The sequence below is a fragment of the Melospiza georgiana genome, chromosome 14 (assembly GCF_028018845.1).
Source record: "Melospiza georgiana isolate bMelGeo1 chromosome 14, bMelGeo1.pri, whole genome shotgun sequence".
Taxonomy (NCBI): domain Eukaryota; kingdom Metazoa; phylum Chordata; class Aves; order Passeriformes; family Passerellidae; genus Melospiza; species Melospiza georgiana.
Genome location: NC_080443.1, coordinates 20791788 through 20814220, shown reverse-complemented (window position 1 = coordinate 20814220; position 22433 = coordinate 20791788). Strand labels below are relative to the sequence as shown.

Genomic DNA, 22433 nt, shown 5'->3' with positions numbered 1-22433 from the left:
TGGTTAAATGAGAAATGCATCATTACCCAAAAGGTAAAAACCCATCTGCTGGAGAGGGGCTGTGTCCCAGCTTCCCTCACAGGGATGGATCAGAGTCACCTGGGCACAAGGAATGCACACACAGCCAGACCCAGCCCTGCTGCCTGCAGCCCTCGGGGTGCCAGGGCCCCCCACTCCCAGAAAGGCACCAAAGCCTGGGTGGATACAGCTCGGGGCAGCCAGCACCCGGAGGATGGCCTGGCACAGTTTGTGCCCCTCTCCAAGCTCTGTCTCTTGTACCAACCCCCTGTGCCAGGACTGGTGTGGCCAGCACAGCTCAGACTGGGGCAGTGTCTGCTCCCTCCCTGCCAGGACAGGCTGCCCACACAGACAGCTGAGTGTGCCATGGGGTACCACCTCATTGGCACCTCAAAACAGCTAATGAAAGCTACCAGGGCAGAGCTCCTGCTGCTCCCCACAGCCCCTGGGAACAACCTGTCCCTGTGCCAGAGACCCTTTGTGCAAAGGATGTGGCATCTGCCGGGAGAGCAGTCCCTGGTTCCACCTGAGCCCCCCAAATTGTGCCTTTCCCAGGCTCTGCCCCACTGCTCATCAGCCCCCTGCCATGCCCTCCAGCAAGGACAGAGGGATGCTGGAGGCAGGAGCAAGTCAAGCAGAAAACCCCTGTGGGGCAGGAGGCAGAGCAGGAGCCATCACTGCTGGCAGCAGAGCTCCAAACAAAAAGTACAATCGTTTCATCGGGCTAAATTTGGAGCCTGAGTCCCTCCCTCGGCGGAGCGTGGCCAGGGCGAGTCGCAGAGCCTGGAGCAGCTCCAGGCTGGGCTGGCAGGGAGGAGGGACAGCCCTGAGCCCTGCTGGTTATGGTGGGAGCCCTCCCAGGGGAGCCCCTGGTGCAGGCAGGGCCAGCACAGCACTGGGGTCCAGCTCTGCCTGTGAGGCTTGGAAAGGTTGGAGAGACATCCAGGGAGGGACAGGCAGGGGACAAGGGGGCTGAGCTGGCCCTGGCTGTGTCCCACACTGACAGCACTTTGCACTAACCCCTTCCCAGAGAGCAGCTGGGCTCCTGGATGGATCCCACTCCAGTGCCAGCTGGGACTCCTGGCTTTCTCTGGGGAGGTAAAACTCAGTGAGAAGTTGGTCCCTGTACACTGTCCACCTTCCCTCACAGCTGTTCAGCTGCCTCTGGCTCGAGTGCAGGTTCACCCCTGCATGGAGCCGGATCACTGCTCCAGGAGGCAGAGCTGCTCCAGCCTGGCTCTGTCCCAGGCACTGCTCTCCCTGCAGCCCACAGACACCAGCACCACACCACATCCATGGCGAAGGTATGGCCAGGACAGGTGTGGTCCCTGCCCAGGAAAAGAATGGCTGAGACCATTCCCTGAGCAAGGAAATGCAAACACTCAGCCCAAACCAGGAATGGGGGAAGCAGCAAAAGAAGCAGGAGGATGGTGGCAAGTCCAGCTCGTTCCCTGCACTCTCTGGTCCCTGGCTCCTGCAGGCCTCTCCACTTGTACCCCGGGCCTGCAGCTCCAGGACCCAGCCAGGCTGTCCTCAGCCCAACAGAGACCTGGGGAGTGATGAGCTCAGGCCCCAGAGCCTCCTGTCCTGCCACACACCAGGCTCCCTCAGCTCCCTCATCTCCAACAACAGGTTCTGCAGCCCCACAGGTCAGCAGCAAGGCTTGTCTGATGGGAGCCACAGCAGATCGTGTGGCTGGCCACACTGGCACTGGAGAAACCTTGGGAACAGGCTGCTGAGGACACCTCCCACCACCCTTGAGGGCCATGCAAGCTGGTTTATAAAAAGCAGCAAGTCACTGCCCCGAGGCCTCTGCAGGCAGCTCAGAGCCCGTGAGCTCCCACCCAGGCACTGCTCTGAGCTCACACAGATCCCACAGAGCCCAGCGAGCGCCTTCCCCGCCCCGTGGCTCCCAGGCAGGTGAGAGCCTGGCCCTCACCTGGTACAGGAACCTCTGGCTGAAGTGCTGCATGGCCCCTTGCAGCTGGTTGCGCTGCGACTGCCACTGCTCGTAGTTGCGGACGTACTCGGCCGTGGGGCGCTGCCACGTGGTGGTGCGGGTGTTGTGGTCCACGTAGTAGTACCTGCCCCGAGGATCCACGCGCTTCTCCCACCTGAAAGCACCAAGGAATTGTCACTGTGGGGCTCACGCCGCTCGGTCCTGCCACCCTCCGACACGAGGGCTCCGTGCCCAGCTCCACAACCACTGCTCTCACACCGAAAGGGGCTCTTCTGGACCAGGACCCACCAAAAGGAAACACACAGCATGAGTAACTGCTCCAGTGGCTCCTGCAAGGGCACACGAAGCCTGACAGGGTGCTGGGACAGCAGTGGAGCTCCCACCAGGATGCCATGAACACCTCTCTGAGACAGTGACCGAGCCAAGGCCTGGAGCCCCCAGCCCCTTACCCTGGAGGAAGGGGTCTCTCCCACGTCGTGGTCTTGTTGTTGTGGTCTACATAGTAGACTCTCCCATTCGGCAGCTCCCGCTGCTCCCACCTGCAAGGAAAGCAAACTCATGAGGCAGGGGGTACTGCTGGCACCAAGAACATGCACGTGCTGCCCCTGCTGGGTCAGGGAGCCCAGGCCCTCACACCTGATCCGGCCTTTCTCTGACAGCTCTGCACGGCACGTTCTCCTGGATGGAGACTGTGAGAGGGGCTGCAGCACTCTGCTTCCTCAACAGGCATAACTGGAGCATAAACTCCTAATTTCCCCCAGAAAGGTCAGCACAGCATTTCACAGAGGGTCAGTTTTATGCCCTGTGTTTCTGATGTGTTTGTTTGGTTTCTCCTAATACATCTTCAAAGGGGAGTGTTTGAGCTGGGGCTGGGATCCCTCCCTGCAGCCCTGGGCTTGCTGCTGACAGCCACAGCTTAAACACATGTGTGGCCACGGGCTGGGGTGGCCCTGAGGACAGCCCAGGTGACAGCAAGCCTGGCTTCACAGGGCCACGCTGCAGCCATTCTTTGTGTGAATTCATTCATGAATTCTCCCTGGCAAAGGTGAATGCTCTGTGCAGCCCATGCTTTCTTGTCAGCTTTTATCCTGCAGCAGAGGAGGCGAGCCAGCAGCTGCTGACAGATAAAGTGTTCTCCTGCCACACTTGTGCTCCCACAGGCTCTCTCCCATTCAATCATCTGTCTCAATTAATCACCACAAAAAGCTCTAGGAAATTAATACACCAGCTTCTGTGTGGCAGCAGGGGAGCCAGCCCAGGCTGGCAGGCAGCAGGCAGCCCTAGGGATGGAGCTGCTCCCAGTGCTGGTGCCCCACAGCCTGGGCTCATCCCAGCTCAGCCCCACAGCTCCAGGAACAGCAGTGCCATCACCACAGCCAGGGACAGCAGTGCCATCACCACAGCTCCAGGAACAGCAGTGCCATCACCACAGCCAGGGACAGCAGTGCCATCACCACGGACAGGAGAGCAGTGCCATCACCATGGACAGGACAGCAGTGCCATCACCACAGCTCCAGGGACAGCAATGCCATCACCACAGCACAGGTGAAACAAGAGTGAAATCTCTAAAGAGAAAATCAGCACAGCGGGGGTGCCCTAAGACATGAGCAGGTCTGCCCCATGAGATGGATGACAGAAGGTGTCCAGGCACTCTTAGAGCAGTGGAACTGCCCTGGACAGCCCCTCCAGTCTCATTAACAACAGATGCTCTGATCCATGCAGCTCTGAGGACTTGGGAGGTACCATTCCTGCAGCTGTAGAGACCAGAATTCCCATGATGGGAATTCCTCCAGGTTTCTGGATCCCTCTGGGTGCACTCACGACTGCAAAGAGCCACGTGGGACTGGGGAGAGCTGCTGGGGGTGGCAGCTACTGCCTGATGTACCCTGTCCCCACCTCACCCCCTGTAAAAACACTTATGAGCTGACAAAGTGCTCACCAGCAGCTCCTGGGTGATGTGAGGAGTGAATCTGCTGAGGGCTGGCTCACTCACTGAGCCTGTGGTGATGAACTGTGGTTACTGCTGCCACTCAGGGATGGGGACAACCCATCCTTGCTCAGACCACCTTGCCCAGCTCCACACAGCCCCCAGCATGGGAGATCCATGGTTTTGGGAGTGCTGGACAGTGGGAGCTCTCCCCACAAGCAGCACCAAGCACCCAGCATGCCAGTCAGTCCCTGCCAGCTCTCCTGCAGCTGCCCACAGGCTCTCGGTGGCCATGGATGCAAGGAGGCACAGGCAGTGGAAGTGGCAGAGCTGAGGCAGCCCTGCAGTCCAAACAAAACGCCCTCCTTACGTAAGAAACCACAGCCCTGGGCTGTGCCAGCAGCATAAAGCGCCTCTTTGTGCCTCACACCCGCTGCCTGTCCCACACGGATCATCCCTGACAGGACCCACAGCCCCCTCCCCTCCCTCGGTGCCAATCCAGCCTGGCAGCCCAGCAGCTGGGACCCCCAAAGCACCACACACACTGCTGGCTCCACAGGGAACACTGCCCAGGGGATGAGAGGGAGCCTTTGGGCACTGGAATCACTCAGAACTCCTTCCAGCCCCTAGGACAGACTCCCAGTTGTGTGAGGAATGCCTTGGAGCCGCCACACCTGGGGCAGATGTTGAGACACAGAGATCTGAGCACAGCAAATCGCTCGGGATCCCCACATGAACCCAAGTGTCTGTGAGAGCCCAGAATGAGCAGGGAGGCTGGGGCCACTCTCCAGAGTGCTCCCCACGCTCCCAGGGAAGGAAGGAGACACTCAGAACAGGGCAGGGCTCGGGAGGGACGTGCCTGGCAGCTCTGCAGGGGACTTTGCTCCTGGAGAGGCAGGGCAGGAGCCACCCCCATGGGCCCTGCAGTGCTCTCACAGCCAGCCCAGCAAGGGGCTCTCCTGCAGCCCCATCTCCCAAGCTGGGCCCCAAACCACCAGTCAGAATAATTCCGTGGTGAGGGGAGCCCGCCAAAAACCAGCCTCCCTGGATCAGGGCTCAGAACTCCAGCAGCTCATTTACACCACCCCAGGGACACAGTGCTGTGCAATCCAGTTCAGCAAATCCCCGTTAGCCCAGGACCTGCTCTGGCAGCTCCCTGGAAGGGCTTACACGTGGAGACCTCAATGCATTCAACTCCCTGCTGTCCTTCACCTGGGAAGCCCCTGATCTCTGCTGTCCCCTGCCCAGGCCAGCACAGCACAAGCACAACTCATGCTGCCCTCTTTGCCCCTACAGATCCCACAGTCAGCACAGAAGGTGCTAATCAAAGGTGTCTCCAGAGACCCAGGAGCTCAGCCTGGAGAATCTTCACTATCCCTTCAGTGTTCCTCTCCATCCAGCTCCCAAAGCACAACAGCTTTATCCTCCTCCCTGCTCTGACACACCCATTCTCTGGTGTGAGCTCCACAGGAGATGGGCAAGGAGGACAGGGCCACCTTTCCATGTGGCTGGGCCAGGTAAACCCAGGCTGGTGTGTCTCAGAAAGCAGTGCCTGCAGCCTCTGGAACCCAGAGCTATCTGCAGGCTTCCCCGTCCCACAAAGAAACAACAGCCTGTTTCCAACCCCAGGTGGGGAGAAGGAGACCTTCAGTCTACCTGGTAGGAGCAGAAAGGGCCATAAGCTGTGGCTGGAATAAAGGCCTTTTTGAGAGCACTGGACTTTTCCAGCTGCCTGGAAACAGGAAGCGCCCAGGCCAGGAGAACAGAACCCCTCACACTGGTGCATAAAGGCACAGTGAGCCGTTAACCCTAATTACCTGTGACTGACACGCGAGCGGGGCCTGACCTTCCAGGCATCGCCCCAGCCAAAGCAAAACAAACAGCTCCCTTCATCCCCACCACAGCCCGTTCCACCCTCCAGAACGCTCTGACACACGGGGAGAACGGTGCAGCTGCAGCACACGGGGGGCTGAGCCCGACCCCAACTGCTGCCCCCACCCCCAGCCAGCAGCTCCCACTCCCCTCCAACCCCTTCCCAACGTCCCCTGGAGGAGGAGGAGGATGAGCAGCATCTGCACCAGGGAGAATGAGCACCACAACTCGAGGGTCCTGTCCCCAGCAGTGGCCAATGCCTCTGTGGTGTCCCCAGAGCATGTCTGTGCTCTCCTGCTCAGTGGGAGTTCCCTCAAAATCCACACTCAGTCTCCTGTGCGTTTCCCTCTGACTGATCCCCTGAGAGCAGAGGGCTCTGCTGTTCCACGGGCAGAGATGCCACCCCAAACTGTTCAGTGCCCCACACACCCAGTGGGCACAGGCCAGACCCCAGCCCAGAGTCCTGGGCAGCAGGCAGGACAGGGAGCACCAGCTGTGCCAGGAAAGGGGCACAGGATCCCCAGCACCTGCCCCAGACCCTCCCTGTTCCACTGAGCACCAGCAGCTCCTGGGGCAGCTCTTTCCCTCCCTCAAACAGCCCCTGCTCCCAGCACACAGCAGTGCCCCAGGCAGAGCTTACCCGGGGGCAGAGCTTACCCGGGGGGCAGAGCTTACCCGGGGGGCAGAGCATCCAGGGCGAGCACGGCTGCCCGGGCCGGGGGGGCGCTGGAGCCCGAGGCCGCCTCCTCTGCCTCCCTGGAGCCGCTGAGGGCAGGCGGGGCAGGAGCAGGGGAGCCCTCGGCCGTGCCAGGCGCCGCCGGGCTGGGAACGCTGGGCCCTGCTGCCGGCCTGTCCTCATCCATGTCCACGGCAGCCACGGCGTCCCCGTTCACTGCGGAGACACAGGGAGCAGGTCAGCACGGGGAGGGCACCAGGGCAGCACGGGGAGGGCACCAGGGCAGCATGGGCAGGGCACCAGGGCAGCACAGGGACGGCACCAGGGCAGCACGGGGAGGGCACCAGGGCTGGCTGAGCTTCCCAGCAAACAGAGCACGTGGTGGGTGACAAGCCAAGCATGGCACTCTCGGCGCTGCCAGCCTGCAGCAAAGGCAGCACCTGCTTCACCCAGACCCCTCTGGGAACCACTGCCATCGCCTCCATCCATAAGATGCTTTGCATTTGTGCCCAGGGTCTCTTCTGTCATTGGAAATATGCTGCATCCCAGATGGGAAATTGGGGAGAGAGCAGGAGCTCCAAAACAGTGGGTACAGCATCTCCCCTGAGGCAGAGTGAAACCCAGGCTCCACAAGTCAGCAGCACTGCAAAGAGCTAAACGTTGCTGGATTCCACTGAACCTTTGGAAAAGGGAAGAGACAGAGCAAAGAAAAACTACAAAGAAAACTGTTGAGGAGGAAAATGCAGAGCAAAAAATTGAAAGGGAATTTTTTAGAGGAATATTTACTGGATACCAAAACCCTGAGACCTGGCAGCCCAGCTGAGGAGGACCTTTGGTACAAGATATCCTGGCTGGAGTGGTAAAACAAAAGCTTTATAAAAATCCACGAACAAGGAACAAAAGAGTGAGGGATGCAGACATATTTCCAGGAGCTAGAGCTGAGAAAGGTAAAAAACTGTTAGGGAAGGCCAAACATTTAGAAGCATCGTAGGAAAAAGCAGTATAAACCCTCATGGAAGGGAGAGCAACAGATGCTCTGTCGAAGAGACAGAATGAGACCCACCAATGCACAGGGACAAAATTCCTGGGCACTACAAGATGCATTACGAATCTCAGCACTCATTTTCTCCCCAGTGAATATCCCTGAGCTCTGCCCCCACCTCCCATGGTCACCTGTGCCATTGGCCATGCTGGTGGCCGTGCCGCTGGCCGTGCTGGTGGCCGTGCCGTTGGCCACGCCGTTGGCCATGCTGGTGGCCCCGCCGTTGGCCACGCCGTTGGCCATGCTGGTGGCCATGCCATTGGCCATGCTGCTGGCTGTGCTGGTGTGCTGCGAGCTCTTGGCCTGCTGCCGGTGCCGGCTCCTGGCACTGGGACTTTGCTCTCCGCTGCCCGCGTTTCCCCGCGCTGCTCCGGCCGCATGTCGGTGTGTCCTGCAAGGGAGGAGCACAGCAGGTCAGAGACATCACATGGGGAACACCACCGCTGCCTTCTCACCTGGGCTCCTGCTGCTTCCACCCAGCACAGCCACCCGTGTCCCCTGGGAAGGCCAGGATATGGTTCTGTGCCTCTGCTCATGCTGCCTGCTCAGACCTGCCCCCAGTCCTGGCACACACCTGCTGGTGGCAGAGAGCCATGGAGGGGTCACCTGGGTGACACCACCTTGCTTTGTTCACAGGTGGGCACTCCACATGCCAAGGAGTGACCCTGGATGCTCACAGCCAGACAGCTGCTTACCAGAGAGGATCCCAGCTTGCCCCATCCCAGGAGATCCCACACCAGCCCCGAGTCCTGCACCATGGTGAGGACCCTCTCCAGTGCCTCGTGCCTGGCTCCAAGCCTCGCCCACAGGCAGGTGAGGAAGGTGCTCCCAGGACAGCTGTGGCTTCCAGAAAAGGAGGGAACCAGCAGTCAGGAAAGGTGAGAGCTGAAATCACAGCACGAGTTGTGACCAGCTCAGGTGCAGCTGCTCCATCTCCTGGGGTCACTGCCACCCTGGAGCTCACCTGCCACCATTCTCCATGGCCAGGGCAGCCCAACCTTCCCTGGCAGAGCACCTGCAGCTCCCCCAAGCAAACTCACTGCCTTGGACCATGCAGGACCCCCAGAGCAGCACAAAGGCACTCCTGAAAAAGCTGGGTTTCACCTTAAGAATTCATTCCTGTGAGCAAGGAGGGGGACAGGGCAGGAGGGGAGATGCTGTCATCCCAAATCTGGGGGGTTTGAGCAGCAGAGGCAGAGCCCAGGCACCTCCAGCCAGGCTGGCAGCCCAGGCAGCAACCACAGAGGGTAGAGACTGCAGGGAAAAGGACATCAGTTTCTCCCAGCCAAAATCTACCTTAAAAGGGCAAAACCCACAGACTGTCCCCAAGTCTCAGGGCTGGTGCTGGGAGGGGACAGCAGCTTGGCAGCTACAGGGCACAGATCAGTCATGCCACTCTCAGCAGCTCCAGCAACTGGAGCCCTCCCACTCGCTCCAAAGCTCTCTCCTTGGGGAGCAGCTCATGGCAGGGCTGGGACTGGGAGGAGACATGGGAAAGCAGGAGAATTGTTGAAAATAGATTACATGAGGGCCACGAGCAGGGCAGGAGCTGCTGTGACCACTTGAGTGAGGCACAGACCCCCAGCCAGGGGCTCCTGGAGGGGCTCCTCAGACAGTGAATTCCCTGAAACCCCCACGGAGCTGGCCCCCAGACACAGCTCCGTGCTGGGGTTTGCTTTGGCCACCAGCACCCAGCAACATGGGGCATCTGTGGGGAGAGAAGAGGCTCCTCTGCCCCATCAGGAGGTGAAGGGGGCCCCTCACTGCCAGGGCTCAGCAGAGCACACTGGTACCACCCACCTCCCTCCCAAAAGCTGGCTGGGACCTCTCCCCACATTTCCCCCCATGGGGAGGCCGAAGGCAGCACAGCCCCCCAAGCCCTGGCCACAGGAGAGCAGGCAGGTGCCACCAGCCTGTCCCACTGGGAGCAACCTTTCTAGCATGGGATGGGCTGGTCCCTGCCCTCCTCAGCACAGATGAGCTCAGAAGTGTCCAGGGAGTTTTTAGAAACCAAAACAGGATGTTTCCAGGCTGCCAGCCGGCGGTACAGGGTTACCAGCCTGAATTAGCCAGCCCAGCCCTCCTACAAGTGCTCCCATCTGGGCATTGTCTTTTAATAGACACTGGAAACAAACCCAGAGAGGCCACAGAGCACGGCGGGATGGGAGCGTGTGCTAAAAGAGGAGCAAGGAAAAAGCCAGGCAGAGCACGGATGGAACACAGGGTGGGATGGACAGGGGTGTGTGGATGGCAGCCCCTGCCCCACACTGGGGACAAGACCCTGCTGTCCCCCATCGACTCTGGGACCTTGGCTGGCTGCCCCACTGCCCCTCCTGGGCTGGGGCAGATGATGCCAAAGAGTAAAGTGGCATCAGCCAGGTGACATCAACCCTTCCTCTTCCCCTTCTGCCAAGGCAGAGTCCCTCGCCATGGTGGCCAACACGGACCCCAGCCAAGAAACTCAGGAATGGCCAGATCTGCAGCTGGGATGGCCAGAGGGTCCCTCAGGAGATGCAGCAGAGGTGGCAGCCTGTCTCAGCCTCACTCAGCACATCAGAGCCCAAGCTGTGGCCGAGGAGGAGGAGGGCAGAGCACAGGCTGGAGCCAGCACTGGCTCTGGGGAGCAGGGCACCAGCTCTGGGATACAACCAGGAGAGCCTCAGTGCCATGCAGGCAGCGAGAGCACAGCCCCCAAAACACAGAGCTGAGAAATTCCCCCTGTCCCTGCCAAAGGGGGGAGGCAGGCACATCCCCCAGCACCCAAATGAGACAAGCATGGAATAGTTTGGGTCCCAAGGGACCTGAAAGCTCATTCTCGTTCCAGCTCCTGCCATGGGCAGGGACACCTTCCACTATCCCAGGGTGCTCCAAACTCTGTCCAACCTGGCCTTGGGCACTGCCAGGGATGGGGCAGCCACAGCTGCTCTGGGCACCCTGTGCCAGGGCATCCACAAACAGGGGCTGTGGCACCCATGGCCCAGCTCTCAGCCAGAGCTCCCTCTCTCCCTGCACAGACGGCTGTGGAATTTCACACCCAATCACCAAGATTAGCAGCAAATCCCAAGATGACATTTGTTCAGGAGAAGAAAGAGAAGCCCTGACCAAGCAATTTCCCTTGCAGGGACAGTGTGGAAATAGCTGAGGAGCAAAGAATGCCCCTTTTCTTCCCATCCTGCCGCTGAGCGACTTTGCCAGCATCCATCACCAAGCCCAAGAAAATAAACACGGCTCTGTGTATAAACACAGCAACCATCAAACAACATTCCCAAGTGCAAGGGACCCACATTCCACCCTGGAGCGTGCAGCTGCCTCCTCTGTGGGTACAGAGAGCAGTGCTCTGCCCCACGGAGCAGCACCACATCAAACTGAGTAGGTATGTCCCGAGCAGCCCAAATTCAGGTAGTACAGCATGGACTGAGAGCTCGCTCAGAGCTTTGCACAGCAGGGCTGCCAGGGGATATGGCTGATGGCAAGCACACCTGGCAGGTGTCCCAAGGTGCCCTGCACAATCCTGGCCAGACCTCACCACACTCAAGGTGACAGCTGAGGCACAAACTCCTCACAGCCGATGGGCAGGCAGTGGGGAATGGGCAACAAGCAGTGCCCAGGCTCAGCCTCCCAAACCAGAATTTTCTTTGCAGGTTTTCTGGCACCTCCTGAGAGCTGCTAAGGGCCTGCCAAGCCCAGCTCAGCCGGGTCTCTGAGCACTTCCCATCCCTGGGGAGGCTCCAACACCTGGACAGCAGGAATCAACAGGAGCAGCCACCACAAAAGGGTGTTCACAAACTGTGTGTTCACAAACTGCTCCCAATTCCCATCCCTCTCCCTCCTGGGGTGGCAGATGAACACACAGCATGGAAAGACAAGGTCACTTTTTGAGCCAAAAACATCAACTGTGGTGTGTGCCCAGCAGATAAAGAAGGAGCAGAAGAGCTTGAGGTGTGAAGCTGGTAGCTGAGAGTGCTCCTGAGCCTGGGCCACGCAGAACCTCCCAGGGACAGGCTGCAGACGCCCTCTCCACAGCCACACTCCTACCCAGAACATCTGCACAGGCTGCTGGGCCACTGCCATGCTCTGGAAATATAAATAGGTGTTAAATTCAACTGCATGTTGACAGTGTGACACGTCTCTCAGTAACCACAGCTCCAAAAGGAGCAGCCTGAGCCACTCCAGCCCGGCAAGGAGGCAGGGCAGGGCAGGGCACGGAGCCAGCTGAGGATGGCCTGCTGCCCAGGCAGCTCACTTCCTTTGGAAGCAGCTGTTATTTCCCTGCAGCTCCGCTCATCCTGCTCTCCCTGGACCTTTGTTAGCATCTCCCTCTGGCCATTGCCTGGAGGGGCATCGTGCTTCCCAGCCTGGCCAGGGCTGTGCTCAGGTGCTGGGGCTCCCGTTATCCCTATTTAAGGGATCCCACTTTGCTGGTTTGCCTCATCACAGCCTGCCCTATTCTCAGACAGATGATTTTTTCAGCTGCCAGTGGAGCAATTGGTGGAAACTCTCTGAGCCATCACAGACTTGCTATTCCTTGAGACACCACACTTTAGGAGAGGCTCAGGCCAGCCCCAGCCCAGCTGTACAGTCACTCTCTGCACTCCCAGCTCTGCTGTCCCCAGCACAGCCCTGCCGTGTGCTGTGTGACAGGGGCTCACTGGGAGATCTGGAGTGGGGTGCACAGCACAAGGAAAATCCAGACACAGCCACAGCAACCCCCAGCAATTGACACACAGCATGGGACCCTCACCTTGGTCTGCTGCCAAAGCAGTTGGTGCTGGGAGGTTGGTGCCGGCCCTCCGTGGCCACAGCTGTGCTGCTGGGGTCCCGTCCAGGCACCTGGGACCCTGCACGGGGGAAGAACAAGGGGTGAAGAAAAGGGCTGAACCACCTACCCTCCTTCCTTCCCTCCCTCCCACCTCCCAGAAAGGAGCCCCAAAAGCACAACAGCCCCATCCCCTGCAGGACAGATCCCCAGCACCCAAGGACCCCCTGCCTCACACCACACAGCCCGGCACCCCTGGCAGAACACAGGACTCTGCAGAGCTGGCAGTGCCAGGACAGCACTGCATCCACAGCTCCCAGATTTCACAGGTTTTGTTTTCCAGAGACAAAGAGAAGGAGCCAACGGAAAGCAATGCACCAAGCCTTGTTCTGTACAAGCTTTGCTCTCCTGGCAACCCTGAGAGATCAGCCACCAGCCCATGACCCCACAGATGCCCTGGCACGGGGAGCTCTCGTGAGTGGAGCAGCAGGCACTGACACCATTTCCCCAGCCCTCCCAGCCAGGGAAGGGGCTGATGGGTGTGGAAGGCTGGAGGAGGGCTGCGGAAGGGCTGCTCCTCCCCGGCTGCAGGGGAGGCTGCTGGGAGCCTGTGGCCGCTCCCATTGCACTCCTGCACCAGCGGGAGCCCACGGCGCCGGGCAGGGCCTCGGGGGGCAGAGGTGGGTGCTGGCCCGGGGCACCGGAGCTCACCCTGCTCCCCGTGCTCACACTCACACCCACACTCACCCTCACGCTCACCCTCGGAGCCCGCACTGCCGTCGGGAACAACGGGAACGCTGCCCAGAGCAACAGCCGGCCCGTCCAGGAACACCGTCAGCTCTCCGCCCGACACAACGCTGCCTTTGTTCTCCGTCTGCAGGTCCAGGGTCAGCTGCCTGTTCTCCACTGCCACAGACAGACATGGAGAGAGAGACCCCCATCAGCACCGGGGCACCGGCCTGGCAGGGGTGGCTCCTCTGCCCCAGCCCCGTGCCAGCCTCCCGGGCCTCCCCATCCCAAAGGACAATGTGCCCACGCCCTCAGGGCCCCCAGGGCTGGCCCCACAGCTACACACACCTACCAGCCCTGCCAGAGGACCCCGGCCAGTCCCACCACCCACTCCTGAGGAAGATCCCTCTGCACCAGCCCTCAGGATCCCTTCACCCCTTTAGTGGGGCTGCAGCTGCCCCAGGGGCCCTGGCTGTGACACCCAGAACCCCATCGTTCACAGAGCCAAGAGCTGGGGCTGCAGGGCAGATCCCAGCAGGAAAGCCAAGGGATTTCACAGAACCACCAGGCTGGAAGAGACCTTCAAGATCATGAAGTCCAGCCCATGCCCTAACACCTCAACTAAACCATGGCACCAAGTGCCACATCCAATCTTTTTTTAAACACACCCAGGGATGGTGACTCCACCACCTCCCTGGGCAGGCCATTCCAGAACTTTATCACTCTTTCCATAAAAAACTCTTTCCTAATATCCAACCTAAATTTCCCTTGGCATAGCTTAAGGCTGTGTCCTCTGGTTCTGTCAGTGCTGCCTGGAGAAAGAGCCCAACCCCATCTGAGCACAGGCACCTTTCAGGAGCTGCAGAGAGTGATGAGGTCAGCCCTGAGTCTCCTTTTCTTCAGGCTGAGCACCCCCAGCTCCCTCAGTGGTTCCTCACAGGGTTTGTGTTCCCAGTCCCTCTCCAGCCTCATTGCCTCCTCTGGATGCACTCGAATGTCTCAAAGTCCTTCCCAAACTGAGGGGCTCCTTTAAGATGACACAAGGGGCAAGAGGGGCCCTGCATGGTGGTGAGCATCCCTCCATCCACATCCCTGTGCATTGACTCCACTGAACAAAACCAGCACAGAGGGCTGTCCCCAACCAGGAACACTCTGCTGCAGCACTGGACAGCATTCCAGAAGGTTCTGGAGAGGGTGCCATGGGAGAAGGTTCTGGGAGGCTCCTGGAGACAGCTGCCAGCTCCACTCCCTCCTGTGTGAGCCAGTCTGACTTCACCACCTTGGCTCTGCTGGTCCCTGGGGGCAATGGGGGCACAGCACAGCCCTCAGCACCCACCCCACCACAGCAATGCCTGCCAGTGCCAGCCAGACTGAAACACCGTCACAGAAGGCCAGAAAATCTTGGCTGCACCAGCCTGGGACACTAGCCCAGACGCTTCCTGACTCATTTGCTCAAATAATATTTTTATTATACACGGATTGCTCATGACACAATGGCACCATTTTTTAGCAACCTGCTTTGTCCCGGTGTGACGCGGGGATGGGGTGCGGCTTGGGCAGCAGGAGCAGGAAGGGAGCACACCCCCACAGAGCCCTTGTCCCACCTCTAGCTGCGAGCTGTCCCACATGGGGACTTGAACTTCCTTCTCCAAGGCCCCCCAGAATGCAGTGACATGGGGTCTGCAGCGACACGGGGCTGTGGGACAGGCAGCACTCACGGATCTGAGGCAAGTTTCCAGTTTTTAGTGCCAAGAAGGCAGGTGTCACCTGCACAACAGGGGCACAGCTCTGTCACTGATCACCATCATCCAACAAGGGATCCCGCTGAGCCTGGTCTGCCCCTCTGCCTCACGGAGCGGCACTCCGCTTGCTTCCATAGGAAACCGACCTCACAGACAGTTTTAAGAGCCAGAGACAGAAGATGCTACTGAGCACGGCCAAAACCCAGAACAAATCCAGACCCTGTTTCCCCCCTGGCTCCTCCAAGCCGTAGGAATCCACATTTTCTCCAGGGTGCCTCCATCCCCCTCCGCGCGCGCCGCGCTCCGGGGCCGCACAAGCGCTCATTGTGCGGGCGCCCGGCCGGGGCGCAAAGACAAGGTGTCTCCAAGTGGAGGATGTGAACATGAACCTCCCAGCCGGCTTCCTTCTCCCCCCTCCACCCCCCTCCAGCTTTTTTAAAGAAAATAAACACTGGCAGAACCTTCCCCTCCCTGTCCCCATGCAGCGTGCAGGACGCACAAAGGGACATTGCTGCTGCTCCGACGGCGGGTCCCCCGGAGGGCCCGGCACAAAGGCTGCCTCTGTCCCAGAATGGCAGAGGGATTATTATTATTTTGGGAGGGGGTCGGGGGGTGATTTGGTCCTGAATAAGGTCTCAGTTCAGCTACTTCCAGCGCCCTGCATGCAGCATCAGAGCTCCCATTTAGCAGAGGTGAGCTGGAATTCCCACCCAGCCCATTAAGCGGATTTACGGTTCCACCAAACGAGGGCGGAGCAGCCGGCATGATAACGGCCCCGGGCTGAGCCCCAGCCCTGAGAGCCCCAGGAACCACACGTGTCTGACCCCAGGGAGCCGCCACACAGGATGGGCAGCTCCTCTGGAACACCCTGTGTGAGATGGCTCCATCTCCACAGCTGCATCCCAGAAGATTTTCAGACAAACAGCCAAAATGAGCTTCCCAGTGTCTCAGCTTCCCAAACCTCGTGCCAAGCTCTTTGCCCAGTCCCACTGGATGCATAGGCCAGTCCCCTTTCCAACAGCTCCATGTGATCGTCCAGGTTTTGTCTGGGATGAATCAAAGCTCCCTGGTGCCGAGCAGGTGAAGACTGGCTCAGCCTTTGTGCATTCCCATCCATGCCGTGGCTACAGTCCCTCCAGGAACAAGCACGGGGCAAGATAAACCTTCTACAGACATTCCCAAACCAAGAAGGAACACAGAGTTTAGGGGAAGGGATCATCTTCAGTGTCCCATGAAAGCCTCCCCAGGGAAGCTTTGCCTTTGCTGCTGATCCAACCTCAACCACCAGCGGCTTGGAGAAAGCAGTGTCCCACTCCATTTATCTGCCAGGGATAACCAGTAGGGCCTCAGGTTTCTGTACCTTTATTATCTGCATCACCTTTCTTTCCTCTAAAAGGTGACATGGGGTGGGCCCTCTCCAACCCCCCTAGTGACCTATTGGCTGGATGGCCAGTTTTGTGGGATTACACCCTGGCCATGCAGAGCCAGCTCACAGAGCTGCTGGGACATGCAGCACAGCACAGCACAGCTCCTTGGCATCACAGCCACCATGGGGTGGAGCTGCAGTTTTCCAGAGGCTGGGAACTGCTGCTGGTGTCCTGGAGGACCGCAGGAGGCCACAGTTCCAGCCACTCTGCCGGGGGCACCGCAGCAGGGATCCCTGAAGCCCTGGCACGCGGTGCCACCCAGCACACAGCAGGCCCAGCAGGGGCTCCCCACAGCCCGGGATGCGGGGCTGGCCGGGCCGGCAGCTCCCGGAGCCCGGGAACAAAGAGCAGCCTCTGTTCAGGGCCGGGGGCGTGCCACGGCAAACGAGCTGTTTTATGGGAGCCCTGGGAGCAGCCCGGCTCCTGGAAGGCTCCAGCCCCTGCCGCTGCCTGAGCCGGCCCTGACCCACCTCCCCACGTCCCCGCCAATCCCCGGCAAGGCAGGAGGGGCTGCGGGCCAGCGCAGGGGCCGCAGGAAGCGCGGCCGAGCCCCGGCTGTCCTGCACGGCCAGGCTGCCGCTCCAGAGCCGCTCACGGCAGCTCAGGCCCCATTGCTGAGCTCTTTTCCCATGCTCCAGTCCTCGGAGCTGGAACCTTTCCCCCTGCAGTGAGGCACGCCTGGCAGGAGGGCTGACAGCAGCAGCCTGGCACACGCTGCCACAGGTGTCACCAGCAGTGAGGACACTGTCCTGCCCACCGAGGAGAGCCACAGGAACCCAACCCAGGGCCACAGCTACACTCACAGATCAGCACCTTTCATAAAGCCTCACCATAACAAACCCAGCTAAGAGGGGTTGCTGCCTGGCAGAAGCTCACTCTTGGCACAGCACCTCTCAGGATGGAAAGGAGGGCCAGGCCCCTCCAGTGACAGGGGCACACGGATTTCACTGCCCTTCACATCAAGTGCTGACTCAGGATGGCTTGAAATCCCAGATGCCTTCTGCCTGACCCAGCCCCTTCCTCAGGCTGGCAGGCAGAGGGAACACACTCCCCTATTTCCAGGAGGACAGCAGCCCCTGAGGAAAGGATGTCCCAGGCTCCCATGGGACCCCACAGCAGCCTCTGGCCCTCAGACCTGCAGCAAAGCCTGAAGGCCCAACATGAGCCCGCAGAGAACAGGAGGGAGCAGATGCCTGCCCAGACAAGGAGGGCAGACAGGAGCAGAGGGGCAGCACCTTCCCAGGCAGGGAGGGCAGGCTCTGCAGCTTTAAGAGTCCTTCCTCCCTCCCAGCCCGCAGTGTCAAGGAAAAATCTGACACGTTTTTTCTGGGGGATGTTAACAGACAAGCTAGAACAGCCAGTTGCCTTTTCCATTCATTTTCCACACAGCCTCCTGGGATGGCTGGGAATGAAAGAGCCAATTGTGCCCCCGTGGCGGTGCAGGTAGGGCAGGAACCGCGGCGGCTGCAGGAGCCCAGCACGGCCCCTGCACACCTCGGGAAATGACGGCTGCAGGGGAGGCTGCCCAGGGCTCCCACAGCTGTGGGGCTGCCTGGCTGCTACACCCCAACAGCGCCAGCCCCAGGCACTCGTCGAGGTCCCCACAGGCCTCGTGGGAAGACAGCAGTGGCAGCACAGCTCCCGTGTGTCCCTCGCTGCCACAGCACCCGGTGCTGCGGTGGCACAGCAGGGACACCGGTGTGGCTGCAGAGCTGGCGGCACCAGGGGAAGCAGCTCAGCCCAGCCCCCAGCACTGGGGAGGGTCTGAAGCAGCCCCAAGTCCCTCGGGGCGCAGGAGGCCCCTCTCCCCCTCAATACCAGGTCTGTGTCTCAGCAGCTTTGCTTGGAAGAGACAGAGGCAGCCTTCTCCACCTCGCGCCGCCCCGGCCCTGAATGGCCGCCTTTATGAGGGAGCTGCTGTCACGAGCCCCGCTCTGGCAACCGCAAACGGCGGCGAAAGCAGAGGGGTTTGTGTTCCCAGCCCGCCACGGTGCCGCTGACGCAGGTACGGCTGCGGCACGCCCAGCCCAGGGCGCACAACGGCACCTTGTTCCCTGCCGGGGGCAGCGGCCAGCACGGCCACCACGGCCACTGCTGCCCCGGGCCCTGCCCCGAGCCCTGCCCCTGCCCCGTGCCCACACTCACGTTTGCCGCCGCCCTTGAGCAGGCTGCCGAGGCTGACGGAGGCGGCGCCCAGCAGCTCGTTCCTCAGCGTGTGGCAGATCCACACCTTCAGCTCCAAGTGGCTCTGAGCCGTGACATTCCTGCACAGAGGGAAAGGGGCTGTCAGCGCGGTCTGCTCCGTGCTTGAGGAGCCAGCACTGCCACAGGCAAGGAGCAAAGGGAGGTGGGCAAGGACGTGGGGCAGTGGGAGACCCCCCTCCCAGCACCCTGCCAGCCTGGCTGTCTCTGGCAGCGTCCCCTGCAAGGGAAAAAGCTCTGTGACACCTGAGTGTCCCCAGCCAGTGGCACAGCAGGGCACACTGGGCCGGCCCCTGGCCAGCCCCACAGCAGGGCTCACACACACTCACAGGGTGAGGATCTCGTTCCACAGCAGCTCTGAGACCCCCATCTGCTTCCCCGTCTTCTTGGTCTCGCTGGGCAGCCCGTCACCGGCCACCTCCACGTAGCAGTTCATGCGTGCCGGGCGGCTCTGGGCCTTGGGCTTCACAGACACAACTGGGCAGGGACAGGCACAGGGTCAGGCCTGCGAGACAGCCTGTCCCCTCCCTGTCCCCTGCCTGTCCCCCAGCCCACCCGTGCCAGCTTGGGGTGCCACGACTCACAGCAGCGTGCCGGGAGAGGGGCAGCAGGGAGCAACGCTCCTGGTGGCAGCGATGGCAGCACCAAGGCCTGACCAGGACTGTCGCTGTCCCCAGGGACACCTCCCTGCCCCAGGGCACGGGGCAGGACGGGAGGGGGCAGCCCCAGGCCGGCGGTGCCCGCGGAGGGGCAGAGCGGGACGCGGCTCCAAGGGGACGGGCTCCGGGCGCCGGGAGCCATCTCGCGGCCACGGGAGCACCAGCGCGGCCCCGCAGCCACGTCCGCACGGCACGGGCCCAGCCCGGGGCACACAGGGCCAGCGCCAGCCCCAGCCGTGCCGTGTGTGCAGGCAGAGCACACAGACCCCCGGGGCGCAGGCAGAGCACATACACACATCCCCGGTGCAGGCAGAGCACACACACATCCCCGGCAGGGCAGGCAGAGCACACACACATCCCGGGGTGCAGGCAGAGCACACACACATCCCGGGGTGCAGGCAGAGCACACACACATCCCCGGTGCAGGCAGAGCACACACACATCCCGGGGTGCAGGCAGAGCACACACACATCCCGGGGTGCAGGCAGAGCACACACACATCCCCGGGGCGCAGGCAGAGCACACAGACCCCCGGGGCACAGGCAGAGCACACATACATCCCCGGGGCGCAGGCAGAGCACACACACATCCCGGGGTGCAGGCAGAGCACACAGATCCCGGGGTGCAGGCAGAGCACACACATCCCGGGGCGCAGGCAGGGCACACACACATCCTGGGGTGCAGGCAGAGCACACACATCCCGGGGTGCAGGCAGAGCACACACACATCCCTGGCAGGGCAGGCAGGGCGCACACACATCCCGGGGCGCAGGCAGAGCACACACATTCCCGGTGCAGGCAGGGCACACACACATCCTGGGGTGCAGGCAGAGCACACACATCCCGGGGTGCAGGCAGAGCACACACACATCCCGGGGTGCAGGTAGAGCACACAGATCCCCGGGGCACAGACAGAGCACACACACATCCCGGGCTGCAGGCAGAGCACACACACATCCCGGGCTGCAGGCAGAGCACACAGATCCCGGGGTGCAGGCAGAGCACACACATCCCGGGGTGCAGGCAGAGCACACACACATCCCTGGCAGGGCAGGCAGAGCACACACATCCCGGGGTGCAGGCAGAGCACACACACATCCCGGGGTGCAGGCAGAGCACACACACACATCCCCGGGGTGCAGGCAGAGCACACACACATCCCCAGGGCACAGGCAGAGCACACACACATCCCCGGGGTGCAGGCAGAGCACACACACATCCCGGGGTGCAGGCAGAGCACACACATCCCCGGGGCGCAGGCAGAGCACACACACATCCTGGGGCGCAGGCAGAGCACACAGATCCCCGGCAGGGCAGTCCCAGCGTGGCAGCAGCACCCACCTTTCACGGACAGCGGGGACTTCTCACAGGGCGGCCCGGCCCTGGCCCTGCTGGAGCTGGCAGCGGCCATGGCATCACCCCCAGCTGCAAGCAGAGACAGGAGACAGCTCAGCCCCGCTGCCAGGGACCCGGGGAGCCCAGACACAGCCCCGTGTCCCTGCCAGGGCTGGGTGAGCCCCGGACACACGGGCTGGGCTCCCTCTCCTGATGAACCCCCTGCACCAAAGGCAGCGCTGTGTCCCTGGGAGAGCAACCCCTGCACGGCAGCACCACGGGCTGAGCTGGGCACTGCCACCTCCAGACACACCCCCTGGGCACCTGAGCCCCTGACCCACAGGCCAGGGCTGCTGGGGGACAGGGCAGCCACCAAAGCCTTGCCCTGGGGGACACAGGCTCACCACACATCAAGGACATGGCAGTGGCTGCACACAGGGAGTCTGGTCACAGCATGGGCACCACAGGCCTCAAGGGCAGCCCTGGTTTCACTATGGTACCAGATCCCATGGGATCACTGAGGCTGGGAAAGGCCTCCAAGGCCATCGTGTCACCCCCTGGATGAGGACACTCTGTGACACCAGGGAGGGTGGCAGGACACATGGCCAGGGCCGGTGCCCAAAGCAGCAGCCGCAGAGCAGAGGGATGAGGTCACACATCCCACAGGAGCACGAGACACCCTGGGCCTGCCCCAGCCTCCTCCTGCCGTTCCCAGGAGCTGCAGAGCACGGGGGCCAAGCTCACAGCCCGGCCCAGAACTGCCTGGCCGGGGCACTGCCAGCCCCCCTCCCCAACCAGGGGAAGCACAAAAACAGAGCAGCAGCTCCAGTCCCTGTCCCTGTGCAGGAGCCTCCCCCCTGCCCTCTCCCACATCCTCCTTGCACCATACCGAGCTCCATCCCACGGCACATTCCCTGTGAAATCCCCTCTGCCAGGGTCTCTGCTCTCTGTGCCAGCCCAGCAAACCTGCCTGGCACCCAGGGCCTGCCTGTGCCCACACAGCCCCAGCTCTGCCTGCTGGGCACTGCCCGAGCACCGTCCTGGCTCCATCCCGCAGCAGCCAGGGCTCCGGGGCACAGGCCAGCCTGCTGCCCTCGCCCTGAGGGCTCGCTCGGTGTCACACTCACTGCCACACGCTCGCTGCCACCCCACGGGTCACCCCGGCCTCCCCGAGGCCATCGGGTACCCCTGCTCCTCAGGTCCCCACCCCACCCGGATTCCACCGGGGCCGTGCCCCTCCTGTGCCAGTCCGCGCCCTGTCCCGGCTGGGCTGTTTCCATCCTTCCTCCTTCACATCCCGACTCTCTTCCTTCCCCGTTCCCTCTTTTCCTGACTCCACACCATTTCTCTGTCACTCATCTGACACCCCCGGTCACGCCAACAAACGCCTCTGGCCCCCGGAACCCCTCGGTGCTCGGTGCCGCTCCCCGGGCACAGCTTCACCGCCCGGACACCCACAGCCCTCAGCCCAGCGGGGCCGTGACCGGGCCGCGACCCCCTTGGCCAGGCCGAGGCCTCCCTTCCTCCCCCGCTTCCCGTTTCCGACAGCCCGGCCCGGCCCCCCGGAACACCGGCGGGGCCGCCGCCCCGGCAGCGAGCACCGAACCCGCCCCGGGCCCGGCCGGTCCGGCCCCGCAGCCCCGCACAGACCCGGCCCGGCCGCTGCGGGCACCGCGCACAGGAAGAGGCGGCCAAGGGCCCACCCCGGCCCCGCCGTCCCGGGCCGCTACCGGCACCGGCTGAGCGGCGCCGGCGGCCGGAGCGCCCCACCAGGCCGTGTCCGGCGGGCGGACGGGAGCACCCGGGCTGGGCCAGGAAACGACGCCGAGCCGAGCCGAGCCGAGCCGAGCCCAGCCCAGCCCAGCCCAGCCCAGCCCAGCCCAGCCCGTCCGGTCCCGTCCCGTCCCGTCCCGTCCCGTTACCGGCGGCCGCTCCGCTCCCGCTCCCCGGCTCCAGCTCCCGCCGTCATGTGACCCCGGCCCGTCACGTGATCGCGCCGGCCGGAAGCGCTCCCGGGGCACGGCGCCTCTCCCGGCGTTCCCCGGCTGAACTACAACTCCCGGCGTGCCCCACGCCCGGACCACAACTC

At 61.9% G+C, this 22433-nt stretch overlaps 1 protein-coding gene across 2 annotated transcripts in view; it reads right to left on the bottom strand.

Annotated features, from left to right (window-relative positions):
• Positions 1-22330, bottom strand: part of WWP2 (WW domain containing E3 ubiquitin protein ligase 2) — a 31182-nt gene extending 8852 nt beyond the window's left edge. The window contains exons 1-10 of one of the 2 annotated variants that reach the window (XM_058034006.1): positions 22267-22330; positions 20351-20434; positions 18681-18828; positions 18295-18413; positions 12999-13157; positions 12237-12333; positions 7627-7886; positions 6453-6669; positions 2428-2517; positions 1958-2132 (exon numbers count right to left, since the gene is read on the bottom strand). In XM_058034006.1, coding sequence (XP_057889989.1) covers positions 1958-2132; positions 2428-2517; positions 6453-6669; positions 7627-7886; positions 12237-12333; positions 12999-13157; positions 18295-18413; positions 18681-18828; positions 20351-20420 — 1335 coding nt within the window. In that variant the 5' untranslated portion in view covers positions 20421-20434; positions 22267-22330. The remainder of the gene's footprint in view (positions 1-1957; positions 2133-2427; positions 2518-6452; positions 6670-7626; positions 7887-12236; positions 12334-12998; positions 13158-18294; positions 18414-18680; positions 18829-20350; positions 20435-22266) is intronic. The other variant, XM_058034007.1, reaches the window with a different exon arrangement.
• Positions 22331-22433: the final 103 nt, after the last annotated feature.